This window comes from Grus americana, chromosome 8 (assembly GCF_028858705.1).
Source record: "Grus americana isolate bGruAme1 chromosome 8, bGruAme1.mat, whole genome shotgun sequence".
NCBI lineage: Eukaryota > Metazoa > Chordata > Aves > Gruiformes > Gruidae > Grus > Grus americana.
In genome coordinates, this window is record NC_072859.1 from 30,953,524 (window position 1) to 30,979,295 (window position 25,772).

The 25,772-nt window shown below is 47.3% G+C and overlaps 1 protein-coding gene across 1 annotated transcript in view; it reads right to left on the reverse strand.

Annotated features, from left to right (window-relative positions):
* The window catches only part of PLPP3 (phospholipid phosphatase 3), a 45,820-nt gene that overhangs the window by 11,363 nt on the left and 8,685 nt on the right, over nucleotides 1-25,772 (reverse strand). Inside the window, exons 2-4 of the mRNA XM_054833992.1 lie at nucleotides 9,256-9,413; nucleotides 4,214-4,497; nucleotides 3,385-3,442 (exon numbers count right to left, since the gene is read on the reverse strand). Of these exons, the coding sequence (XP_054689967.1) occupies nucleotides 3,385-3,442; nucleotides 4,214-4,497; nucleotides 9,256-9,413 (500 nt within the window). The remainder of the gene's footprint in view (nucleotides 1-3,384; nucleotides 3,443-4,213; nucleotides 4,498-9,255; nucleotides 9,414-25,772) is intronic.

Here is a 25,772-nt window from a genome sequence, read left to right on the forward strand (position 1 = left end):
CAGGTCCGGGGGGTTGCGTGGAATAAGCCGTTACATACCTCCTCTTTCCTCAGCCTGCTATAAATACGTATTACAGGCTCACTCAGCCAAGGGGTAACAAAGCAAGGAAAATTAAGACAAAGAAGATTAGCCAAGCGTAATTTCCCCTTTTAAATTTTTTATACAAAGGCCTGATGTTAATTGGGTATTCTTGGTGACAAGAAGGCTGCAAGGAACTTAGCCCTGAAGTCTCAGTGTTTAGAACTAAATCCCAGGAGATTTTACCGTTTGCAAGTGCCTTTTCCTTGGGACTTTTCCCCCAAAGCCCTCCAGGGCTTGGCATCTCTCTGCGTTTTCCTACGGGAGCCCATGGCCAAACTGCTTCTCCTTGATGGATACCGCAGGGCGCTGCTGCTGCGCAGGGTGATGGGGAACCGCCAACACCCGGGCAAATCCTGCCCCACGGTGCAGGGAAATCCCGTGGGATGCGTGAGAATTTGAGTATCTTTTAATAGATCAACTAAAGCTTTCTGGCACCCGTCTCCATCAGGTGAGGCAAACTTGAAAACATTATAATTCAGAATGGGCTCTAAGAGTGAAGCCAGGGAATGCCAGGAAAGACGGGAAGTGACTTATCCTTGAAATATGAAGTATTGTTCAATAGGGAATGTAGACGCTGCGCTTGGGATGTGGCTGATCAGCCAAACCTCTGCAGCTCTCGCTCAGCCCCACAAATATCCCCACTCTGCAAAGGTGCCCGGCAAACTCCCGGTATCCAAAGCACCGGCAGCAACCTGCTGCGGCACAGCCCTCCCTTCCCGGGAACTGGAGTACAACTGTTTTGTTTTGATTGAGATGATTCGCTGATTAAATCCATCGAAGCCACCTCCTGCAGGTGTTGGCACGGTAGGTGCCACATTTCTAACCACACTTCCAAACCCCACTCATTCACTGAGCTGGGCAAAACACAGGGGTTTATTTTCCATTAAATAAAATCCCTCTGGATTATTATTGCTTTTTTAAAAAATTATTTTTGGGTATTATCAGCCTCTCCAACATGACAGATTTTCTGTCTCCCTTTTCCTGTGAGATTTCTCATTCAGGCTCTGGCAGTGGCCAGGGAGCTGGAGTGATGGAGAGCAGGGTGCTGCAAGACAAGTTAGAATCACAGAATCATTTAAGTTGGAAAAGACCCTTAAGATCACCGTTTCCTCACCTCCAACATGCACCACGTCACACTGTCTTGTCTCAAGTTGCCTTTTTTCTCCCTTCAGTTTATGAACGAACACTTGGTGTAATTTTTCCCCTCACTTTTTAAGGCACAAGGCAACCGAGCAGCTGGTCAGATGGAGTCTGCTACCAACCTTATCCCAGTTTTGGGACAAAAATAAAAACATTAAGGGATCGTGGGTCAAAAACCCTCCGTGGAGAGGGATGAGGGGAGCAGCCTGTTGTCCCGGATCAGGCAGGGAGAAGGGCAGAGGCTGCCGATAGCCCAAGTGCTCCCATGTGGGGACGGGGAAGGGCAGCAAAGAGAGATCAGAGGTAGCTTTCTGCTCCGAGGCATTACGCAGGCGCTAAATGCCACTTTTGAAGCCTGCTGCAAAGTCAAAAAGTAAATCAGCCACCAGGCATTGGTGCAAAGCTGCGCTAGAAAATGAGCCACGCAGGTTCTCCATACGTCCCATGGGAATGCTGCATGCAGGCTGCAGGTTTGGGGTCTCCAGTGCACCCCCTGCCACCAGCCCCGCAGGCACCGGCATTCCCTGTTATTTCTCTCTTGCTCTGTAACTGCTGGATTTTCAGAAAAACATGGAAAAAACCTGGCAAAGCAGCGTGGTCTGCACGGCGCCCTGTGGAAACAGGGTCAAGCCCTGATGACTTTGGGCAGCCACTGCTGAAGTCAGTGGGGTGGAAACGCAGGGAGGGGGTGAGCGCTTGCCTGGCGGGGCACAGCCCCCCCGGTGTTTGTCCCCTACCCTGAAGGATGCTGCAGGAAAGGGTAAAGCATCGGGCTCGGCTTCCAAAAAGGCCTAGGAGCAGCATCGCCTACAAAAATACCCGGTAGGATGACCCAAACCTTGATGAGTATTTGGAGAGAAACCATCACCTACTTAACAGGGACTGGCAGTGCTCGCTGTTTCCGGATGCCAGGCTCGAAAGCATCTCAGGGCTGACTTATCGGACTGCCCACAGATCTCCTCGGAAATAAATAAATGCCTGCGCGAGTGATGGTTTCCAAACACAGCTTGGAAAGTTTTGCGAAGGCAGCGGCGGAGGGCTGAGCCTCCTGCGAAGCATCACCGGGGCAGCTCTGCATTGTAACACGGCTGGGAGGAAACGGCCAAAATGGTTACTGAAGAAATTCAAAAGTTTTCCCAGAACATTTAAAAAACCCCCCAAAACAACAAAATGCAGGGGGGGGGAGAGGAGGGGAATGAGGAAAGAATTTAATATGCCACCCCCACACCAGTCTGGAAATCTTAGTAATTAAATCACAGAAATTGCTAACAGGGAGGGGGAATGCAGGGCTGAAAAGGCAGGAGGGAGCAGTGACAGCTTATCTTTTCAGAGGGTAAAGGGGGGGAGCACTGCTCACAGATAAAAGTTCACATTTAATGTTTTTAACAGTGCCGTGCTGTTTCTTTGCTTGCTAGTCTGGGGGACACAAATCCTTTAAGGAATCTGAAACCTTTTTCCTAATTTTTACAATAATAATAAATAATAATAATTATGAATAATAATAATCTAAAAAACCCCAAACAAACACAAATCACTACCCAGATCCTCCCGAAAAGCTGCGTGCGGGTCCAGCCCCCGGGAGGGCACAGGCAGCGTGCCTCCCGCAGCCCCTGCAGGAAGCACCTTGGCAGCCGCCCCGGCCCCAGCCCCGGGCAGGAAGGGTAGAGCCATTTCTCACTGACAAAGAAAAACAAGTCCCAGCCCTCCGCTCCGGATCCCGGCAGGCAGAGGCTGCTCCACCTGCTCCTCTGGCGCATTTCGGAACCGGCCCTCACTTCCCGACAGAGCCGCGACGGCGCATCTTCCCTCTCCGTCGGTGCGATATTTTGGCTCGCCCGGAGCTCTCCCCAGTGGAAACCACAACGTGGGGCGAACAAAATTGCCCAAGTCATCCACAGAATCAGTAGGATTCGGATTTAATCACAGCCTTGGCTATATCCCAAAGCTGCACAGCTCAGCTATCACCCCAGGAGTCTCCATCCCAAACACCACCGCGGGGGCCGAGAGCGGATCTTTCCGCCACCGACTTGTTCTTTTTTTCAACCGACCCCCTATCTCCGATGCTCATCGTGTTGTTATTGCTACTGAACGGGTGTGAGCGCCTTGGGAAAGGGGGACAGGAGATAAATCAGCTCAATCTCAAGCAAGCCTGAGGTTACTTACCACCAAATACAGCATGGTGTAGAGGGAGAAGGACGCGTGCCCAGAGAAGAAGGATTTCCTGCAAAACAAAGCAGGTGCTAAGAACCAGCCGCTATCATCTCTGCTATTATAATTTTACGTGAAATATGGTGACTCGCCTGCTGCTACCAAGAGGGTACCAAAGCAGAGGGACCCAGAACCCCCAATCTTTTGGGTTATAAAACCACCGTTACATGTCCCGCTCGCTTGCGAGGCAGAAAGCGAACGGACAGACAGGATGCTCGCATTGTTCGTCCCTTCCTGGTCTACTCGTGGGACAGCAGTTATTTCCAGGATAGCCCGATAACTCATCGTCTCGCCTCAAATAACCAGGAAACCATAAAGAAATAAGCAACCGGAGAAGCTGCTTGCTTCTTAATCGCAGCATGTGAAACATGCCCTTAGAAGTGTCAAATCTAAACATCTGACGGATTTGATAGAGAGCTTGAAGGGGAGGTGCTGGCAGCCCTGCCTGCGTGGAGCGTCCTTGGAGGAGAAGTCCTCTGCTCCGTCGTATGAGACGGCTCAATCTGTTCACCATGAGCTCAGCTCTTAGGGTGAATTCCCACATTGAGCAACCGCTTGGGGAAACAATAGTGCAGGAGTAAAGAGAAAGGAAAAGATATGTTATTCAGCCAAGTCCCGCAATTCCCGAGGGAAACCGCCTGTCCCTGGCAGACGGAGTTACAGCCTTCGCAGAGAAAGCGGCGTTTGCATCATCTATTGCTGGCAGACAAACCCTAAGACATATTTAGCGTAAAACACCATTTTGGCGGCAGCGACCCGTGGCTTTGACACCACGGGCTCTCACCTGGCTTCCTGGACCTTGCTGTCGCTTCCCCTGCAGGTGTAGTTTTGGATGTAAACTCCCTTAGCGCAGTTAATGGTGGAGAAATCCAAATCGCAAACTTCCAGGAAATGCGGCCGCAAGCGCCCGACGGACACTTTGGCAATGTCTGTGAAGGACTGGCTGATGGCGCAGCCGAAAACGAAGCAGCCCACTTGCTTGTAGAGAGCAGCCACGTAGGGGTTCTGGATAAAGGAGCGTGACTTCTCCTTCAGGTAGTGGATGCGGTAGAGCTCTCCCGTTATAATCTGCGGGTGAAAGGCAACAGAGAGGTTAGAGAGCAGGAAAGATGCCGTGCGAGACCGGCGATGGGTGGCAAACGCAGGGCTGAGACAGCTCTTTGTGTTCTGAGCATCTCGAACCGGCAATCTGCTTCCACAGTGAGGAAGGGGAGCCCAGAGCCCAGCATCTCTCCGTCCTCCTCCTTTTCCCTCTCAGTTTCGCAGTGCTCAAAATGTTTTTTATGATTTGATAAACAAGAAGAAAGAAAAAAAAGCTAGAGTTTGGTTTAGCACGTTGACACATCTTTACAGAAGTGAAATAGCACCCCGGATCTATGCCAGCATAGGGGGAAAAAAAATGAACATAAACCAGATAAAGAATCAGTGTGTGTTTGGGAAGGAGAGGCCAGATCCACTACCCTCTTATCAAACTGATTTTGGAGGAAAGCAAAGGAACCGCCTGCTTATCTTTGTCTCTGAAAACCCTGAACGCAACAGACTCGAAGCCCCAAACCTTTCAGATTCAGGCCCAAAATTTGCCACCACCAGACCCAACTCGAGCTGCTCAAAGCCTCCGTAAACACCAGTTATTTCTGGGCATTTCAAGAGATCTTGCCATTGCGTGGCAGCAAATCCTGTCTTTCTCGTGACAGGGGCGCTGGCATTTGACAATATCACCATAAATCACAGTCAGGGAGCAGAGGGCCTGACTTCTCCTAATCCCCACTCTTAAAAGGCGGGTTAATGAAAATCAGGCTGTGAAATGAAGTCCAAATGTCTCACCTCTCCCAAAGAAGCAAAAGCTTAAATTGTTCTCCGTCACGTTACACACCTAGTTTTTGAGCTCCAGATTTACAGCTTTAGGATTTTATTCATTACTTTATATGTTTTTATACCTGAGTAATAAATCGAGGCGGGGTGGTTTTTTTTTTTTCCCCCTAGTCTCCCCCTCATCCCTGACCCTCTCTAGTCACAAGGACTACGATACGTAAAATTAACTGTCAGAAAAAATGCCTTCATGTTAATCCCTTTCTGGAGCAGCCAGCAATATTCCTCCCGGCGTGGCAGCCAGCCAGCGGCATGCAGGAGACAAGGCTCCCCTGCCTACCTTTTTTAAAAGCTTGGCACAACCTTTGGAAACTAATAAACTGGAAAAGTATGGCAATTAGACTAAGAGGAGATGAAGCCGTATCATTGTTTGAACTCACTGGTACCGTGGCTTGAAGAAACCAAGGTTGACCTAAGGCAGCTGAAACTGCAGCTAAGCAGGCTTTATCGAAGAGAGATACAAGTGTAATAATAAAAAATGAAGGCCAAGCTCTCTGCCACCATGCACAGAAATACTTTGGGTGGCCGCACCGTCACCTGGGGTTTACATGTCACTACTAAGATTCACTCTTGGAAATCTGGCGGTGGCCAAGAGCTCTCTGGGGAGCTGCAGCTAACCAGCTCCGGCATCATTTTAATCCTCTCAGACTCCAAAGACCATGGTTTATCTCCATTTTGAACCACCTTCCAGCACAACCTGGCAGCCAGGACATCTACAGGCATGAGGACCACAGAGGGAGGTTGGAGCCTCTCCTGCTCCTCTGGCAGGAGGCAGCTCCAGGGTGTCCTGGATGGACACGGATGCTCCTGCATGAGGGCACAGCCACCGCCTGCAGCCTCCCAAACCCCTAAATTCATAAGAAGGGGAGCCACGAGGCTCAAAACTCATGGCTTTTGCAGAGGGGAGACGAGACAAACTAAGGATGACATCTAATAGCAGCAGATGTGCCATTTCTCCAAACTCACAAACAGATCCACGTAAACCCGAGGCTCCTGACCTGGGTAAGGCATGTGACCGTTTTAAACAAGGACCAACAAAAGTCTGGGGATTAATATTTTTCTCTCACCGTTGGTGGTCTGGGTAATTGCACACATGTAGCAGATTGTAAATTGGAGACTTCATTCCCTCGCTAACACGCTGCTGGGCAGCCATGAACCCTCCCCGCTTAGTTAAAGCCATGGCTCAACCTTAACGAGAAGCTAAAAATTGGGTAAACTCGTTTTTTTGGCAGTGCCGTCCCAGATAAAGCAGGATGGTGAAAAACTAATGCAGCACAGATGTGCACGAACTGAAAAGACATCCTGAGAAGAAAACAAGTCTTTAAGATATTAAACTCTTCTTATGCCTTGCACTTCTGGCGAGCCACCCGCATGGGATGTATGCCATGCGTACGTGATGGGCACAGCCCCCGGGGGACCGTCACGCACATTTAAGAAAGATGGTCACTAGAGAGAATCCAATATCAAACTTTTCTGTCTGTGAATGCCTTTTGCAGACTTTTGGCTGTCGTGCCCATTTTATCGTTGCTATTATAAGGTATCACCAGCAGTCCAATTAGCCTGTAATTACTTTTAGAGCTTTTCTAATCACTTACGTCTCTGGTGTAACGTTCTCTGTGTCTAATCACGTTGAAGCATATCACCTTCAGCTGTAAAACAATCAGCTAATCCAGCTGTGTAACTTAGATCGTCTAGCAAATTAATTTTCTTAGGTATTTTCTACAGGCTTTCAAGACCCATCAGGTGTGGGGGGAGCAGGGCAGCTCAGCGGCGGTACCCGTACGAGGCTCAGGAAAAGGAAAATGCCACTTTCCCCGGCCATCCCAGGGACCGCCAACATGCTTCTGAGCCCAAGATGATCAAATTAACCATCTTCCAAGCAAGAAGAGCAGTCAGGAGAGACGTGAGAGCGCACAGCTCAGGGGCACGAGCCAGGGTCATCTGCACGGAAATTTGCCTGAAGTCAGTAAATACACAGGTATTAAACCCAAATGCATATCCTCTTCTCACATCCTGATCGAAACAAAGGTCTTTGCCTCTGCCGTTTACCTAAAGAGCACTCTGGGTGTCCTCAAGCCACTTAAAACACAACCCAGACCTTTTACCCTGGCTAGACTGCCCGTGACGCCACGTAAAGCAAGGGCGCAAAATTTTGGCCGCGCCATCCAAAACGCCGGCTCCCTGGAAGTCCTCATAACCGCTGTCCTGCCTTCCCAAGGCAAACGTTGGGAGCGAAAGGAGCGGAGTCAGTGCTTTGTGGATTTGGAAGGAATTCCTATTATGCTACAGTAATGCTGGTATCTGGGTTACATCTGAAAAAAAGAGGTCAGGCTGACTTGAATTTTCCATGCATGCTGCCATAGCAAAGAAATCTGTTGCTTCAATTCCTCGTTAGCCATTTGTATCACTCAACAGCAAATAACCGAGCTTTTGAATTTACCTTATTAAGTTACATTTGTTGTGGGCACAGCAAAACCAGGGCAGAAACATCTAATTCTTTGGGGATTTTCTTTCTCTTTTAATTGACCTGCTATTTCGTGGTAGAAAGCTGATGGATCACATAGGCAGCTGATTATATTTCCAGTTTCTGTTCCAACTCCTGTACTTGCCACTGCCTCATTACTGATCAGAAGCACACTCCGCATGGAGCCGGCATGCCGATAGCTCAGGCAGTAATGCGAAAATGAGAGGCTTTTTCATTTTGTTTTTATGGCTTTTCCACACTCAGGGGTAATTCACCTGCAGGGTAAAATTCTGCCGTGTTTATAGAATCGGGGGTCTGGCACCTTTGGGGTTTGTTTTGAGGAGGGAGGGCGCATAGGAACAAGGCACTTTTGGGGACCTACTTTGCTAAGTGAGTATATGTGGTCAGGAAATGATGGAGAGATCAGGAAACGATGGAGATATTCACAGCACAAAACGGCAAGGCAGGGAATGGGGTATTACCGAAGCAGGCACCGTGCCATGCTAAAATACCTATTGCCCGTGACATTGGTCCTGTGAGGAAAGATGAAAGCTAGGAGGAGAACAAGTGCTCCTGACCCCTCCATCCCCATCCCTCCCCAGCTGAAGGACCAAGAGGAAGGCAGCACCTCTGGGAAAGCACCTGAGCTGTGCTGGCGGCAGGTGAGAAGGAAAATGTAGGTACTTTTCATAGGGGAATTTCACCTTCAGCTGGAAGCGTTTAACCAACAACCAGGAGAGAGCTCTTGCCTCCTGCCCCAGCACCAGATACGTGCTGGCATAAGGAAGCTCAGTTCCACGGGCTGAATGAATTCAGCTTTTTGGCTGACATATAAAGCTCTCACCGTGCAATCGTTTCCTAGCACACCTCTAGGAAACCTGGCAGGAAAAGAGAAATGAGGAGGCATTGGGAAGGTGGTGCATTAACTACTTTTTACAGTGAGGACTCTGGGAATAAGCTCCCCATGGAAGGTTTTAATTGTCTTTTTAATATGACTGTGATACACAATCTCTTAAAAATCTAATGCTAACCTGTGAAACTTTTCCAGGCACTGGTTAGCTGAAAAGACTTTTTTTTTTTTTTTAAACCTTATAAAATAGGCAAATACCAAGAGTTATTTGAATAGGGACAAACCCTGCCAAGTCCTTATTGACACTCAAGTCTTTTTGCTTCTACACTGAACTCCTACCGGAGGGTGAAAAAGCTCTTGTGGAGCTCACAGACTTGCCCAAACAGCTTTGGGCCTGTTTATGGGCTTCAGGAGTAATCTCATTCCTCCCATTAGAGGCTTTCATTTGCAAATGTTTACTACTCCATGCTCACGTGGAAGTCAAATAATCACAGAGGAGATGTGCACCTTGGTAGATAGCTTGGACATACCAGCAAGATTGCGTTAAACCCCCAGAGAAACAGCTAAACCAGCTAAAGAGGTGACAAAAAGCCACCGGGGATGCCCAAGGGATAGGAGAGGAGGTTTCGGAGGCGGTACTTACAGCGAGGATAGTAATGAGGATGCCCGCAGCACATAGCACCGCGTCGTTGATTGTCTCCATCGTCTTCAGCGGGTACCTGATGCTGTCGTCGTCGCAGTAGAAGCCCCGCTGGTAGGGCTGGATTGTGCTCGTTTCAATGATGAGGAAAGGCAACCCGGCTGGAAAGAACGGGAGACAATAACCAAACCCATCAGCAACACAGGCAAACACAAGCGGCTCACCAAAAAAAAAAAAAAAAAGGCCCAACTAGAAAACCCCTTGCAAACCACACAGCACCGTTCCTGATGCTTTTCTTTCCATATTGCTATCTTTCCAAAGGGAACAGCGTTGGGATTTGTTTTTCCAAGTCGCTCTTGCGGGGAAAAAGCATCTCCTCTGTTATGGTTATCAGATGTCTGCACTTGCCTGGTTTCAGTTAAGCCTGGTGCATTGCAAATATTAACTTACAGGAACGGACCCCTAAAGCAATCCCTCTGCAAAACGCCATGAAAACGAACCTGGCACTTTTCTCCAGGGAGGGCCCGATGCTCTGCCGAGCGCCCCGCGGCAGGGCAGCCCAGAGCTGTGCAAACAAACACTGGAGGATCGAGTATCAGCACGGCTTCTCCTACCTGGTCAGCCCAGCTACGCTCCATCCCCATCACTTCTACGCCTTTGAAGCCTTCCTTGGCCCCCTCCTCTCTGTATTTACCAGGTATATGTGTGTTTGTACCTACTAATGCCATAAGACTACGTGCTCTGAGCAGCTGTGGGACACCCATCCATCCTTGACCCATCCATGCAAGGGGAAGCTGAGCACGCACCCGACCGGCCCATCCACGAGAGCTGCTGAACTCCCATCAGAGCCCGTTCGCCTTCAATCACATTAAAACCATGTGAAATCTGTTTTTAAACACTGGTTGTGAACCCTCCATGCAGGAGACCTGTGTCTGCACAGCTCAGCTAGACCTTTGCACCAGGCACGGAGAAAATCTGCTCAAAATCATGGAGTGATGGGTTAGGACATGCGCTATAGAGGGGACACCTCAAAATCGCTGCACATCTGTTATTCCGTATTTTAAGTCTTTCAGAGAAATACAGCGTTGCCTCAAACTTGGTAGGAGAGCTCTGGGGTATTTCCCAGCCACGATGTTACCTTGAGCAGCGCACCCTCCTTCCGTTCTCCTCAGTTTCCCCATCCATCTTTGCTATTAAGCCCGTCACCGAGAGGAGCGGTACATCCCCTCCAAAACAAGCCCCAGATTCCCTGAAACCCACGTTGAGAGTAAATCACAAACCACAAGGTACAGGAAACCCTTCCTCCCACTTGCAAAGCGAAACCCAGGTAAGGGGAAAACAAATGCACAGTGGTTCAAGCTGTCCTTGGGCCAAGACAACAGGTCTCACGCCCAGATCCTACAGAAAGCACTAGGGAATATTTGTCGACCACTAACTTGCTTAAGTATCTGCGAGTTTGTTTACACAGCAAGAAGTCTAAGACATCAGAGGGTTTTTTTTCTTTCTAAAATTAATAAAAAATAAATAAAAAAACAAAGTGCTGATGGGTTTCACCTAAATTTGTCCATGGTACATTTGTAGTGATCACGACCTGCTAGATGTGATTAGCAAGGGTGCCATCCAGGTTGTTAAAAGGTGTCGTCAAAATAACGTTCCCCACCTCCACATGAACCACTTTCTGTACTTCACTTTGCGCAATCCATTTTGGCTCCTTTTCTTATACGTTAATAGGTTTGCCTAATCCGGGATTATTAGGGGGTTTTGTTAGTCTTAAGAAAAAGGAAAATCTCCATCATCTGTGAGCAGGGACAACCACACGCAGACCTGAAGCCTCTGAGGTACCCAAGAGCGGCCAGGGCCATCGCTCAGGACCCCTTTTCAGATCCTCTCTAAAAAACTCTGGAAATGGGTTAATTGCAAGCGCCGGGCCCCGCGGCACTTGGCAGGGCAGGATGGTTTCCACCACATGTGTGAACCAGCGAGGAAAGGTTTCAGAACCGCCTGCCCAGCTCAGATATGGTAAATAAAATCGGACATCTCGTGTGAATCCAGTTGATCTTCATTCCACTATTTAACTGTTTTGATGCCTAGCCAGCTTGGCCCCAAAACATGCCTCTGATGCCAGCAATCTGATATTAATAGGCCACTTAAAAAATCCTTAGTTTCCCAATGAAAAATTGCAGGAGAAGAGCTAATGTTGCTTGGCACGATCCAATTTCACATGCACTTGAAGCAGCGGCGTAACAGTTGAACTCGGGGAGTAGACATGCCACGGTTACGTGGCTTATTGTTATTTCTCCAGTTCCTCTTGTTAATAGCTTTCACATGACAGGTCTGTAAAACACATGTTCCCACAGACAATAAAATACATCTGAAAGCTAAAACTGGCTTTAAAAAAAAAAAAAAAAAAGACAATAGTGCTCCTATATATTATGTGAACCCAGGAATAATAAAGATTTGTTTTCCCTTCATTCATTGAACAGCATGGGGTAGTATTTCCGCGTTTCAATTATATGTACGCTTGCCACAGCTATAATAAGAGCATAACTGACCTATATGGTATACATTTTCTTAAAGTGCGCATAGGCATAGTTTAGAAAATCCAATGGTTTTGTTTTCTCTCCTACAAACTTGTGGTTTAGCGGGATATTGCCAATCAAGTCTTGACATTTTTCCAGCAAAACAGTAACCTCAGATTCCCTTTTTTTTTCTTCCCCCCCCCCCTTTTTTTTTTTAAACATGAGAAACATAAACATACTCTCCGTAGCTGAACGGATATTACTTCGAAGACATAACACGCCCTTGATTTCGAGGGCTGGGCCAGAGGTTCCTTTTCAACCCAAGGAAGAGAAGACTTGAAGACCTCAGCCCATGCCAAATGGTAAATCGTGCTCAAGATAGCTCTTCTTCCACAAGGTTATTTCTTGGAGGACGGGTTGTCTAAGTGACTAGGTCACCACCCACATATTTTTTGGCAAGGGGGTTCCAGCACGGAGAAGCCCGTAGCAGTGCCAAAAGGCAACTAGAGAATGGGTTTTGCAGAAAAACACTACAGAGGGAAGTGTGGAAGAAAACAGAGAATTAAACGTGGAGAGAGATGCCTTTGGGATCCTTCAGCAAAACACCACAGAGACATTATTCCCCCTGGGAGATCTGCCAGGGGCAAAGGTGGGCATCCAGAAGCGGGGCTACAGCGCGCATGCCCTTGGACATGGAAGGCAAGCAGCGTAGGGTTGTACCATCTTCATGGTACGTCTGGCCGCCTCCCTTCTTCTGCCCCAGTCTACTTCTTTGATTCAGTGTCTTAATATGAAATTCAGATTATGCATCCCTGGCTGCAGTGATTGGCATCTACAACAGTTCAACAGCTGAAGCCCATAAAGGTGCTAAGTTTTCAACCTCCACCATTTCCCAATCCTACCCACCGTACACAACTATTGAGAATACAAGAAGTACCTTTCAGAAAATGGTAATGAATGGTGACTTGCATTGAAGTGAGCAATTCACAGCAGGCAAAAAGTTACACTGATTTTGGGATGGTCACTCCTCTCCAAAAATGGTCCTACTTGGCCATTCTGTCTGTGGCTACTTTGCACCTACATGTACAGACCTACTGCAAGTTCTTTAGTAACGCTGTAGAAAGGCCTCACATCTTCATTAATACTGGTGTCCCCATGCTGAGAAATTACACAGCAGCATGTGGACCATACCCTAAGGCATGGAGCTAACCCTGGCGCATCCATGTAAGACTGCGTGACCAGAGAAGCACTCTTATCCCCATCTCACAGACAGAGGAAACTAAAGCACAGAACAACCAGATTTGCTTATTCCAATGCAAAAAAGGTAAATGGAGCTGAGATTACCTCCTGAATTGTAACATCCTTCACAATGCAAAGGAAAGGGTTTGTTTTTTTTTTTCTTCCTCATATAAAGGGGATTTTTTTGCTTTAAGAACAGAACAAGGAAATCCCAACCACATGCTTTTATCTACACCATGCTACAGGAGATCAAACAGGGCTCCAAACCATGAGTGTAATAGAAAGCTCTTGGGGACTGATCCTGTCCCATCCAAACGGGCTCAGCCCTGCTCTGAGCAGCATGGAGCAGGTATGGACACTAACGAATTGTGCAAGGCACTGCGGGACGTGGGGCTGGACGTTGAAAAATGATGTTGCTTTTGTTGGTAGGAAGTCCAGGTGACTTGGTGATCTCTAACCACTGGTGTCCTGCACTAAAATATCTCAGTGAAGGGTTTAAATTCATTTGCCTTTCTATTTAATAAAGCAAATCAAGTTTGGAAATCTAGCACCAAGGAAAAAAATACTCCTTTCCCTTGGTCAGCACCTTTATTAAGAGGCAATTAATAGGCAATAATCTTGGGAAAGCTGGCAGCATGAAAGCTAAAACCCCATCACTAAGCCTAAACAAAAACCCTTGCAAAACCCGCATGTACTCTCTGACCAGCTTGAAATGTGCATAAAATCAAAGGCAGAAGAAAAAAGGGCTCTGTGTTGGGTACAGCACTTTGAATCTCAGACTCTTTGAAAAGTTAAGGCTTGTGCGGATTTAATAGGAAAAAAAAAATTTAAAAAGGGGATAAGCTTTCATTGGCCACCCATTGGAAAAGCTGCGGAGGGAGGGGAAGAGGCTTTTCTGCAGTGACCCACCCATGCAGCTCTCATCTTCCCAGCCCAACCTTCACCTTTGCACCAAATTAAACACTTTTTTTTTTTTTTTAATGTTTGGGTTTGATGGAGGTTGTTGGGTTTTTTTTCCCCCACTAAATCTTTCTTCTTTCAACCCTGCAGGTCAGTGGGATGTTGCTGGCTATCTCAACAAAGCAATGGTAATTTCTAACAAGCACTCTGTGATGTGTTTGGCTGCCAATGTCCAGGCCCTGGGCGTGTTTTTAAGGTTTCGGTAGATTAGATGTCTATCTTAAGTGAAAAAGATCATTAAATAATTTGGCAGGACCAAGTGGGGCATCTAATTCCTCATCCAAGACACACTCTGTAAATATTTGCGTACCTACAAGTGACAGGCTTTCTATTTGAAGTACTGAGTGGCTGATCTTGGGTACATACAAACCTTATTTGGTTTACAACATTTGTACATATTTTAAAATGCATAAAAACTAGATTAGCCTATGGTAGGCTTTTATTGGGGCTTTAAAAGTGGGCTTCCCAACTCTTAGAGAAGAATCGCAGCCCTGCAGACCAGCCTTGGCAGCTGCTGCAAGAGCAAACAACTCCTGAAGCCAGTTGACATTATATATATTTATATGCACATAGATGAAATTTAATAACGTGAAGAACAGAAGTATTTCCATGTTTCCGTCATATCAGGCATATGCTGACAATCACAATAGGGCCTGATTCTGCACCAGCACCAACAAAATGGGTGGGGGAAGGAGGGGTAGGAACTCGGTCAACCGAAAAATAATCTTGAGGGACATGATCCACAGCCCAGCGGTAGCCAAAAGAAGGATCCTGCTGCGGGCTGGATTGGGCCATTACGTTGGGATTTTCAAAGGTCTTGAAAGTGTCAGTGATGGGCCTCCTTCTCAACAGTTTTTGACTGAATCTGGATACTTGATGTCCATATATTCACAAGAGACAACTAGGCTAACATCAGAAACACAGAGTACCTTCAAGTCTGTATTTTATTACCTGCTCAGTCTTAATTGTTCTTCACCTTGGTTCCAGCAGTCCAGAAGACTGCTCTGTGCATCTGCCTGTATTTTGGAAACACATCTAATATCGGTGTTTGCAAAACAGATTCCCATTCAACTCTATTACAGTACCACTACTCTCAGCTACACAGACGCATAAGGATAGGCAATTCTCTAAACACACAAACAAACCCTAGACTTTACTGTAGAACAGGTACCTGCTTTAGAGTATTAAAGAACACATAAACGAGGATCAGTATATATTGAATTTCTCTGAGTTGACCTGTTTGGAAAAGTCCTAGGACACAATGGGTTGATTTCCACAAAACCCAAGATACCAGTTCATTTTCTATTTGCTGTAGGTTCTCCCGTGTAACTCACACTAACTTTGGCACCTACTTATGTCAATCTATCTGGTGTCCTTCCTATCGAGAGGGTGACATTTCAGTCCACTTTATTACATTTCAGCCCAATCATAGGAACTTCAATGTAAACCTCACCATTTTTGGTCCACAGAGTCCATGAGACTTCCTAGTGGGCAGACATGGATTCATTTTGACCTAGATGGAGATATTTTCTGGGTTCTTAATTTTGGGGGGTTTTTTTTGTTTGTTTGTTTATTTTTAAATAAGAACTGGTTATTCAGGAACACTGGGCAAAATGCCTTCTCACGCCTGCTAGTACAACAACAAACAAGAAAGCCAAGAATATTCATTTTCCCTATGGACAACGCTATAATATTGACAACCCCAAACTGCAGAGGTGTTTGAGAAGTGCCTCTAAAAGGAACCGGCAGTGGTGGCAGGAACGACAGGTATCTCTGCCTGCTCCCCAAACCCATCACCCAGAGACATACCCATCCTTTGCAGTAAATACAGCCCTGCGCAACCTGGAGCATGCTTATTGACCCAACCATCCTGGGAGAATATTATTATAGAAAGCCTCTTGGCCACAGATGCTTTAAACCAAATGTCAAATTATTCTCAAGCGCTGCAAATTCCTCTGGATTCGAAACCTTGGTAGAAACGCTTCCTCGTGCGGCTGGAAGACAACGTGCCAGCCCTGTGCTCCAAGAGCTCCAGATGAACAGGAGTGCTGCCATTGGTTTTGCTGGGAGAAATGCTGCTTTTAGAGAGTACCTGTTACCTAGTTCCAGCGGTAAACACCGCATACGAAGGGGGAAAGAGGAGAAGGGAATTCTAAGAAGTGTGTTAAGTTGTTCCTCCTGGGAGTCTGGCATGAGCTGATGTATTAAGAGAGCTTTATATTAAAGCGCACGTATATTTTTAATACCTAAAAAAATGCATTAATAAGAACAAAAGGTCTTATCCAAGCCACAATACCTAGATGCATATAAAATTCTGCATTTGTCAGGTAAAACAGATTTAAGCCAGCCTGGCCAACCAGCAAAAGTTGGAGAAGGTGAATATAAAAGACATTATCAACAGGAACCCAGAGCCAGCTCCAGTCAAACATGATGGAAACAAAGCCATCATTTCACATTGTCTACAGCAAGGAATAAAATGCGATACACCATGAAAAATCTAACGCGTCAGCATCTTTTGAGGCACCTCTATACATCCAAGTGCTTTGGAAGGTCTCGCAGATATGAGAAGTCTGACCTAGGATGACCCAGCTTGAACAGAGGGAGGGAAAAAAAAAAAAAAAAAAATCAAAAATGTGCCTGTGAACTCTGTAATACTGAGGGCAAATGGATCGTGTGAAAAATACACTGCGGCAACTATTATGTTTTCAATTACAAACGAAGCGAACACGGTTTACTCTGCCGGTCAGCGGGGTTTGGAACGAGCCCTGCCTCGCCACGACTCCTCCGGGCTCTGCCTTCGAGGAAGGGCTCGGACCACTGCCCAGCCCTGCAACGCTTACGCTGCGGGAAAGGGGCACGACACCCCATTTCTTTGGGGGAAATCTAGGAGCTTTCTTCCAAACCGATGTGATGGCGAGCAGAGCTGCTGCCGCCCTTCATCCACATCACCCCACTGACGCACGCTGGCCGCGCGAACCGTAATATTTCTCCATGCAACAACAAATCCGCTCCACTCCATCAACATCTATTCAAGAGGAAAGCTTTGTGGGCTGTAGGTGTTGTTTTAATGTATAAAATATCAAGCAGAGACTCCTTATCTCACCTTACTGCCCCCAAACACCACCACGCATAAGCCCTGGCTCCTTCTTTTTGCACAGCCACACCGAACCCTAACGAGAGCGAGTGGAAATATAAAACCGTGGCTAATGCAACGCAGTCAACAAATTCTCTTGATTATTTAAAAAAAAAAAACCAACCAAAAAAACCCAATAAAGGCACAAAGCTTTTGAAGCAAAAATAAAGCCAGTTCACCTGGTCAACATCAAGTTCCTTAAAAAACTTTTTAAAAAAATTATCTGCTGAACTTCCCAAACTTCCTTTCCCCCTTCCTGGAGCATCCCAGGCAGGCACTGCAGCTGTAATTAAGCACATTTTTGGGAGCAACTGCCCCTGTGCAGGAGGAGGCAAAGCCCGTGTCTACAGCGCTGAAACCTGCTGCGAGTAGCTTTCTGACCCAGTTCTGTCAATGTACCTATTGTAAATGCAAAATCCTTCTTCGGATTTGAAGCAGCAGCCACCTGCACAAATAAGGCCGGGTTATAACTCTGTAACCGAATACAAGCACTGAAAGCTTAAAAAGTTTGTAGTCCAAAAGGCACTTCTGACCTCTTCCTTAAAAGTTCACTAATCACTTTTAATTCATAATTTATTTCCTCTTAATATACTTGCTGTATATAATACCCCTTTTTTTTTTTTTTTTTTTACTTTTTCCCCCTCCTTCTCCTCCTTTCTTTTTTCTGGAAGTTCCCCAGGAGAAAATGGTATTACACAACTCCCTTGATTAACTGGAAATGAAACTTTTCCCCCTCGGTAGTCGAGATTTGGTAGGGTTTCCAGGATATAATGTACGGTACACAGTGCTGAAAGAAAGGTGAAAAAAAACGTGAGCACGAGTGGAAATAACCCCAAGGCCCTGCAAGCATTGGGGGTTTGATCTCAGTGTGCCCTGGAGCGGAGCTCAGTGAGGCTTTGCCTATTCACCCATGGGTTAAAAAGGTGTAAAATTATCTCTTTTCTCCCTCCTCTGTATTTTGACTGCAGTTACTGCATGAGAGCTGCACCCTAATGTATAACAATATATGATATAAACGGTGATTGCACTGGTATCCAAATAACATTTAAAAAAAAAAAAATCATGCTCCAAATTAAAATAGCTTCATGTTGTGGGGAGGGCAGACTTTGCAGGGGAAGGCGGAGGTGTGATGCTTCGCTGCCTTGGCTGTGCTGCCCGCAGAACTTTGCGTTACTTTGGTAGAAAGCAGCTGAGAACGGGATACTGTCGTGACAACCCATCACCCGCGGTGACAGAGATGCCCCCCCCCCGCTGCTCACAAGGACTTACCTACCCTCACCCATCTGCCCCTGGATGAGACCCTGTGAATTATTCGGGTCCCTGAAAGCCACAAAGAGATTTTTTTGAGGTTTTGGGGTTTTTTTGGTTTTTTTTTTTTCTTTGGACAGCATGGTTCCATGCTGCACACCATCTCAAACTTCTGGGTGCTTTTTATCCCCCTAAAAACCTGCATATTCTGCAAATCCAGGTGACGCAGCAGCGGCACAGCAACACCTAAAATTTCACCGCCCTCTTCTACAAGCACAGGGCCAGCCACTGCGAACACGTCCACCTTGTCACACCCGGTGTCACCAGAGCCCCTTTCCCACGTGCAGCCCAAACCCCGCCGCGATGACTGCGTTTTGCGGCCAGGTGACATTTCATAGCCCCGTTTCCTTAGGGGACGGTATAAATCGGGCTGGATCCAAACAGCGCAGGCGACAGCCAAGCCGCTATTCACGCTGACTCGAGGGACACAACATGTACTGTGCTCTTTAAAACCAAAACCGGGTAACTCCCCATTTCCCTTTCCAGCCCCTCTGTAACAATGCTGTGCCCTGCTGTCAAGGAAAGTGTGAATAAATTGGGGAAAAAAAAGGTTAAAGAAGCCCAAGGGAATAGCAGTCCCTTTTTCTTTATTGCAGTTAATTTTGACAAAGGCTCTTCTGTTCCCCCCACACCCCCCCCTTTTTTTTTTTTTTTTGGAAGGGCTTCGTGCCAAGTTGCATTATCATTATTCCTCTTCACCATGGTACTGCCATGAAGCCCGCCTGGTATGTTTGCCTGAAAATCGCAGGTTTTCATGGAAATTGTTTTTATCTCAACAGCAACTCCTTTTGTCACCTCAGACGTGACAAGGGGAGGAGAAGGGCTTGGGCTCAAATCTGATCCCAGCAACAAAACAGCGCAAAAAAGCGCCACGACCCTCCAAATCCAGCATCACAAAAACCTGCCCTCCCAACCTTCCAAAAACCCATCTACCACCTCCCTCGTAACACCGATGCAACCACGGACCCGTGCAACGTGCTGCAACCCACTCTGCGCAACCTCCATTTTAAGCCCCTTGATGCATGGGAAAAAGCCTGTACCATCAGTTGGGGTTGTTTTGAAGGATTTTTTTTTTTTTTTTTTTTTTTTAAATGGAAATAGTTTCTTTTCTTGCAGCCCATCGTGGCAACCGGAGCCCACTGGCTCCCGTCAGCGAGGCAGGAGCTCAGCAGCTCGTAGGGGGTGTCCTCTATTTCCAGCCTATTTACTGCTCCGTTGAGAAAGGCGCCTATAGATGCTCCAGTTCTCAGATGGGACTTTGGAGGGACTCAAGTTATTCAACAAACCAACCCTTTCTAAATGCTGTCAAAGGAGTGATTTGATGCCTTTCAGTGCTTACTATACAAAATGCTGAAAGACCAGGGAACTTCAAAAGCCGCAGAAGCGGAGCTGGAGTTTGGCAGGAGTTCATTAGCTGCCTGTGTCCTTCTGTGTGTGGCTTGTAATTACATGCAGACCTGATGCCAAATCCTCATCTACCGAGGGGTACCAATTAACGTGCTGCTGGATGATTCACAGGTAGCTAATGTTGAGATTTATACAACCGGCGTGCCAAATACCCCATGCTTTATTTATTTATTTTTTTTAGGATGGGCTTTTTTTCTTCTTTTCGAGTTATTGTACAATAAGTAAGGTTTTGGCAGCAAAATTGGGATTGTCCAGTCTGTTCCCAGGCCACACACCGGTGGGCCTGATCCTGCTGTCACTGTGCACCAGCATCTGCAGGGACACATGAATCCCTTCTTGCAAGCCCTTGGCCCATGCACCAAGTGCGCCTACTGTATTTTTCCTTCACATAAAGCATACTTTTCTGCTCCAAGGAGAAAAACCTCTAAAATTCAGGTACAATTTGGACCCCATACTTGCCATTCCTGCTGCTTGTGCAGTAGCAGCAGAAGCTTTAACAGCAGCTGGAGAAGCTGAGGACGCACGTACCTAAAAATGATAATTCATCTTGGGGGAGGGGGGGGAAGGTATGCAAAGCTGCATCTCCTGCAGGAAAATATAACAGTTATTAGATACTCAGAGGGGGAAAAAAAAAAAAAAAAGAAAGAAAAAGACCTTCTCTACTTGAGATCTGCATCCCTTTGCAGCCAGCTGGCTCCCAGTGCAGCCCCTGGCAATTAAAACCTTGGGAAGTCAAATACAACGGCACGGAAGCGAACCTTTTGTTTTCCTGCTTTTTCATTCTTGTCTTGTCTTGATCCCCAACCAGATTTCTCAAGCTAAGGGGAAACCATGGGCCCAGTGGAGCATCTTGGCAGCAGATCTCCAAGCACGCTGGTTTGCCATCACTGTTGGTTTTCCCCGTGGAGAGCAGGAGACCCAGCCCTCATTTCCTTCTGCTTGACTTTCTACTTTCCAAAAGCCAAGGCGAGAACTTCTCCTCCCCGCAGTCTGCAGGACCTCGGTGGCCCCAGAGCCACCATGAAACAAGTGGCACAGGAGATGAGCATGATTTCACAATTACTAGAGGTTTGATGCTCCTGGGCAGAAACAAGACTGGGGCTGCAAGGGGGAATTTGCAGAAGCAGTCGGCCTTGATGTAACGTTGCTCCCAAAGGTACCAGCCACAGGACAACCGGGCACTCAAAAATCATGGGTTTGGATGCATTATGGATATGCATATAACACCCAGAGATCCTCATTAGCTACAACTTGATAGTTTTTGCTGCTCTTCCTTTACCTTTGTCATACGGCTTTCCCCAACAGCCAGTTTCTATGTTAATTTTTCTGACAGTTGTGTGTCAGAACCCCGTGTCTCCCTCTCTCCCCTCCAGACACCCCCATTTCCATACATTTTCCTCTCTCCATCGCACTTCTCGCTCCCGTACCATTGCAATACGCCTTCAGCCCTGCGGGATAACTCAACACCAGAAGGGCTGCGAGCACAACCCAACGCTCGCACCACTTTATCCTTCTAATAAACCTTTCACTGCATTTGACACGATACAGGTCTTTTCCAGCCATGAAAGCTTTCTTGCTTATCAGAAGAATTTTTAATCAACTCGAAGGGAAAACACGGCCTGACATTTTATTGCTTCCTCGCGCTTCGCTTTTAGATGTTTCGGTTTTCTCCAATTTGTACTCTTGCTAATCTCTTTAACCAGGGATCGGTGGAAAGCCTCAAGTCTTTCATGCCCAGCAGCTTCCCCCAGATAATTTGGAGGCAGGGCAGGCGGAGGAGCAGGGGGTAGCAGGGGGGCTCGCAGTGGGGTGGGAGAAGGCAGCACCAGGCACCAAGCTCTCACACTCACTGCAGGTTCTGGGACATGGTTTTGTCCTGGCCACAATTACAAAACAACAAACAACGTCTGTGGGGAAGGGTCATAAGAAGTTCAGCTTTCCTCTATTAAAACCATCTGGTGCCTATAAAAAACCCCAACTGGTTGGTTGGGATGGTTGGGAGCACCTCCTCCCTGCTCAGCTCTTCCTGGCACTTCTCGAGAGCGTGGTGGCACTCGGAGGTGCCACCGCAAGGGACAGGGCTGCCATGGGAACAGGGGGCCCGGCGGACACCCCCTCCACACGCTTTGCATCCCTCCTGCTGTGAGGAAGGTGCTCCAGCGTCCACCTCATTTCACTTGTTATCTGAGCCAGACCCTTCTTTAGGAGGTGCCTGTCCCCCCAGCACCCTGGGCTCCTGCCGGCCTGCCCTCGGTGAGCCTGTGAGAAAAATTAAAATGCCCCTACGAGGCCGGTGTGGGACCCACCAAAGGGTTTCTCCAGGTTGGAGACTCCGATGGGTTCCCCTCCAGCACCTACAGCAAGAGGCATGCCAAACCTGCAGGGGAGGTGGGGCAGGGGATGGGAACCTTTATTTTTCCTTTATTAAAAAAAAAAAAAAAAGAGCCTAAACCTCTCTTTTGTTTCCAACAGAAATAAAAGGAGGAAAAAAAATAGTAAGAGAAGAGCGAGGAGCGCTTGCAGCCAGTTCCCCAGCCTGTAACACAAAACCGTGCTGTGCTGGGAAACCTTACACCACGCGGCATCCAGCTCATGTACTCCTGCTCCGCTCGCCGCCTCCCGGATGCTTCCCCAAGCCCAAACTGCCCTTGAGAGAAGCCAAGCCTCAGCTTCTGCTGAAAAGCCTCTTTGTTTGGATTCCCTTTCCAAATCAGCGTATCCTGAGATTGAACTCCCTCCCACCCCTCTGCAGGGCTTTTTAATGTTCAGATGCCTTTGGCAGCGGCCAGATTCGCCAGCAGGTTTGCGGTCCTGTAATAGCGTTCAAAACCTCGGTGCTGGGGCACGTACAGCGCTAGGAACTTTCTTCACGTTAAAGGAGAGAGGGAGGAAAGAAAAAAAAGAAAAAAAGAAAAAGAAAGTATTGCAGAATTACTTCAAACAATCCTTTAATCATGAATTGTGACCAGAGGAGCTAAGTTCTCCTTAATTAAACAATAGCTTTAATCAGCTTTCAATAGCCTACATCAAGGCACACCAGTGAGCTGGAGAGGCACTTTTTTCCTCTCTTAAACTGGAATAATTGAAAGAAAACTAGACGAAGCATCACTGCTCTTCAGAGAAACCCAAGCACGGGGTCTGGTCCATACATGTACCACCAAGAGGGTTTGACTCCAACTGCTGCCATGAGCCTTCCACGCAACTTCCAAGTCCATCACTCATTACACCCAGAAATTAAATGCATTTTCCTGCCCACTCAATCTGCAAGCTCCGGGGCAGAAGCGTGCTACATCCACGCAACCCCTGGCATGCAACAGGGTCCCCCCGCGTCTCCCTTGGGGTTTGCAAACACCCCCAAATCAGACTGACCCACAAGCAGTACCAAGGCAATAATTTCAGTTACTACTCGAAGCAAAGCACAGCAGACCTTGAAGCAAGGGACTAGCTGGAACATCAGCCCCACACCTTGCTCCCACACCAAAGAGGGAAAAAAAAAAAAAAAAATCAACCCTCTTCTCCAAAACAGGCCTCAGGGCCAGGACTTGAAGCAATTTCATTGGGGAAAAGTTGTTTTCTCACTTGCAGTTAGCTTTTTAATTGACCTCAGCGTTATATCTTTCGCTCTGAAAGCAAAACGCTGAGCATTTAAGCAGGTGGATTTTCAGACTGCGGACCCGATCCTGCATTCGTAAAGCAATATCCAGCTTTGCTTTTGCTCTCACTGAAGTTGTCTGCAAAGTCCCTTAAGTTACATCCACGATCCAGATGCATCCCAAACTCTGTCCCACTTGTCTGGCTGTTTTAACATGCTGCATCCCTAGACCCGGCAGTAGCTCTTAGAGCTTTAGGCACCGGAAAACTTCTTTGTGCCCAATGCACACAGTGATTTATCAAAACAGGCTTTCTCCAAAACGCTATTTGACTTTTCCATGGGTTTTGCATTCGACAAAGACTCATGCCAGCTCAGTCAGAAAAATAAATGCCACAAAACTTCTCCTTTAAGGGAAAAAAAAAAAAAACCCAACCACAAACCACCCAAACCTCACAGCCCAATGCTTTAGAAATGCTTCCACATGCTAATCAGCCTCCTATTCAGCTCCAGACTGAATAGGACTCCAACAATGACAAAGAAATACGCTGAACCTATTCCACATTTCATCCCCTTCACTCAAAATGTTGCTGTTACCTTGGTTTTCAGCCGCTCTGTGGGAGCTGCAGCAGAATGACAGCTGCATGCTAAAGCTGCAGGGATGGTCAAGAAACAAGGAGTGTTAGATAAAAAAAAAATCCATTCCAGATTACAGGAAAAAATATGGGATTATTTCATGAGATAGTCACTGATGCTGTAAACTTTGATAAGAAAAAAACCCCAAAACAACAAAAAACCCCGAGACTCCACTGCAAACATAGCCTCCTGTGGTCAGGCAAAGGGAATTTTTTCTTATCTTGGCAAGTATGAGTAGGCTAAAGCCCCTCCAAGCCCTTCCTTTGCGAGTTAGCCATTTGTGTTACGGGTAATCAACTGGCAGATGTCCGGGTGCACCTTTCCCCCCATATCCTTACCCAGAAAAACTTCAGCTCTTATTTTGAGAACAGACAAGCCAGGTCCTGCTGCAACAGGTGATCTGAGGTCATTTCCCTTTTCTGCAGAACACAGAAGCATGGGAACGGAGCCATCCGGGGAAGCTTTTGCAGGAATCGAGATGGGAAGCTCCAGGACAGGTGCACACTTGTCCTAGGGACACGCTTTGGCCCTAGCCCTGGAGCTATAGACTTCTCCTCTGTGGTTGCACATCGCTGAGGATCTGATCTCAAAAGATACCTCGGGAGGCTGGCGATGGCCTGGCAGGACTGGCAGAAGCATTGAAGTTTGCAGCTTCACTGAAATTGTTAGGAATTCGAGGTACTTCAGTAGCTCTGAAAGCCCCACCGGGCACCTGGGTGCTGGAAATACTGCCTTCAAAGTGTGCCCTCGCCGGGCTCCATCCAGCTCTCTGCCCTCCTTCATGCTCCCTGTCTCCTTAGTTTAGAAACTCCCAGAGGCACAAACCTCCCCAGCGACGGGCGACAGGGCTCAGATCCTGGCACAGGACTCCTCTGGGGCTTCGGCTGGGCTGCAACCCGGGAGAAGCAGCTCCCCAAAAAGCAAGGGCTGTCTGAGCAGTGATCAAAGAGCAGCTTCGGAAGCCTGCTAACACCAAACCGATTCACAGCTCTCGACTTCAAAGGAGTTTTGCTGCCTGCCATCAGCTTACCGTCCATCCAAAATTACTCCGTGAGCATCACTCAGAACATGAAGGCACCTGGTGTTCACTGACCAGACCTGCTTATCAGTGTTTTGCTGCACTATTTTCGACTCTCCTTTCGGAAACTAATGCTTTAAAGAGTGGTGGGCTTTGCAGAAAAGCCTTGGAAGCCCTCAGAATGCTTGAGGTGCAGGACCGGTTGCCGTGGATGCTGCGCTGCTACAAAGAGCAGAGCAAAGACCTCGCTGTCGGCGTCGGTGGGAGCGATAACCAGGGTCTCAAGCTGAGCCTTGCAGCCAGGCTTAAAGAAAGGTGCATCACACCACCCCAAAACGGAGGTTATAAATAACTTGCTGAGCATCAAGACAAGCAGCCCAGAGTCCATTTGGCACACTGGCTTTCAAATTCAGTGGCCGGCTATTTTGAGGCGTACGATGATGTCTCAGCGTTGCATAAGCACGTGCTGAATTAAGAGCAATGCTATTAATATTTGCGTGCAGTGCCTGCCTCCAGTACATGCATGATCAGACCCAGGGACACTGCTGTAAAAGCTTTCAAAAATGGCTGTGATTCGCACTAATTTACAGTAAAACCAGGTGAAAGCTAATTACAGGATGCCACGCAGTTCTCACTTCCCTTGCGCAGCAGCCAGCTACAACCCCGACGCTGCTGGGAAAAGCGAACTCTCAGAGTGAGCATCATTTGTTT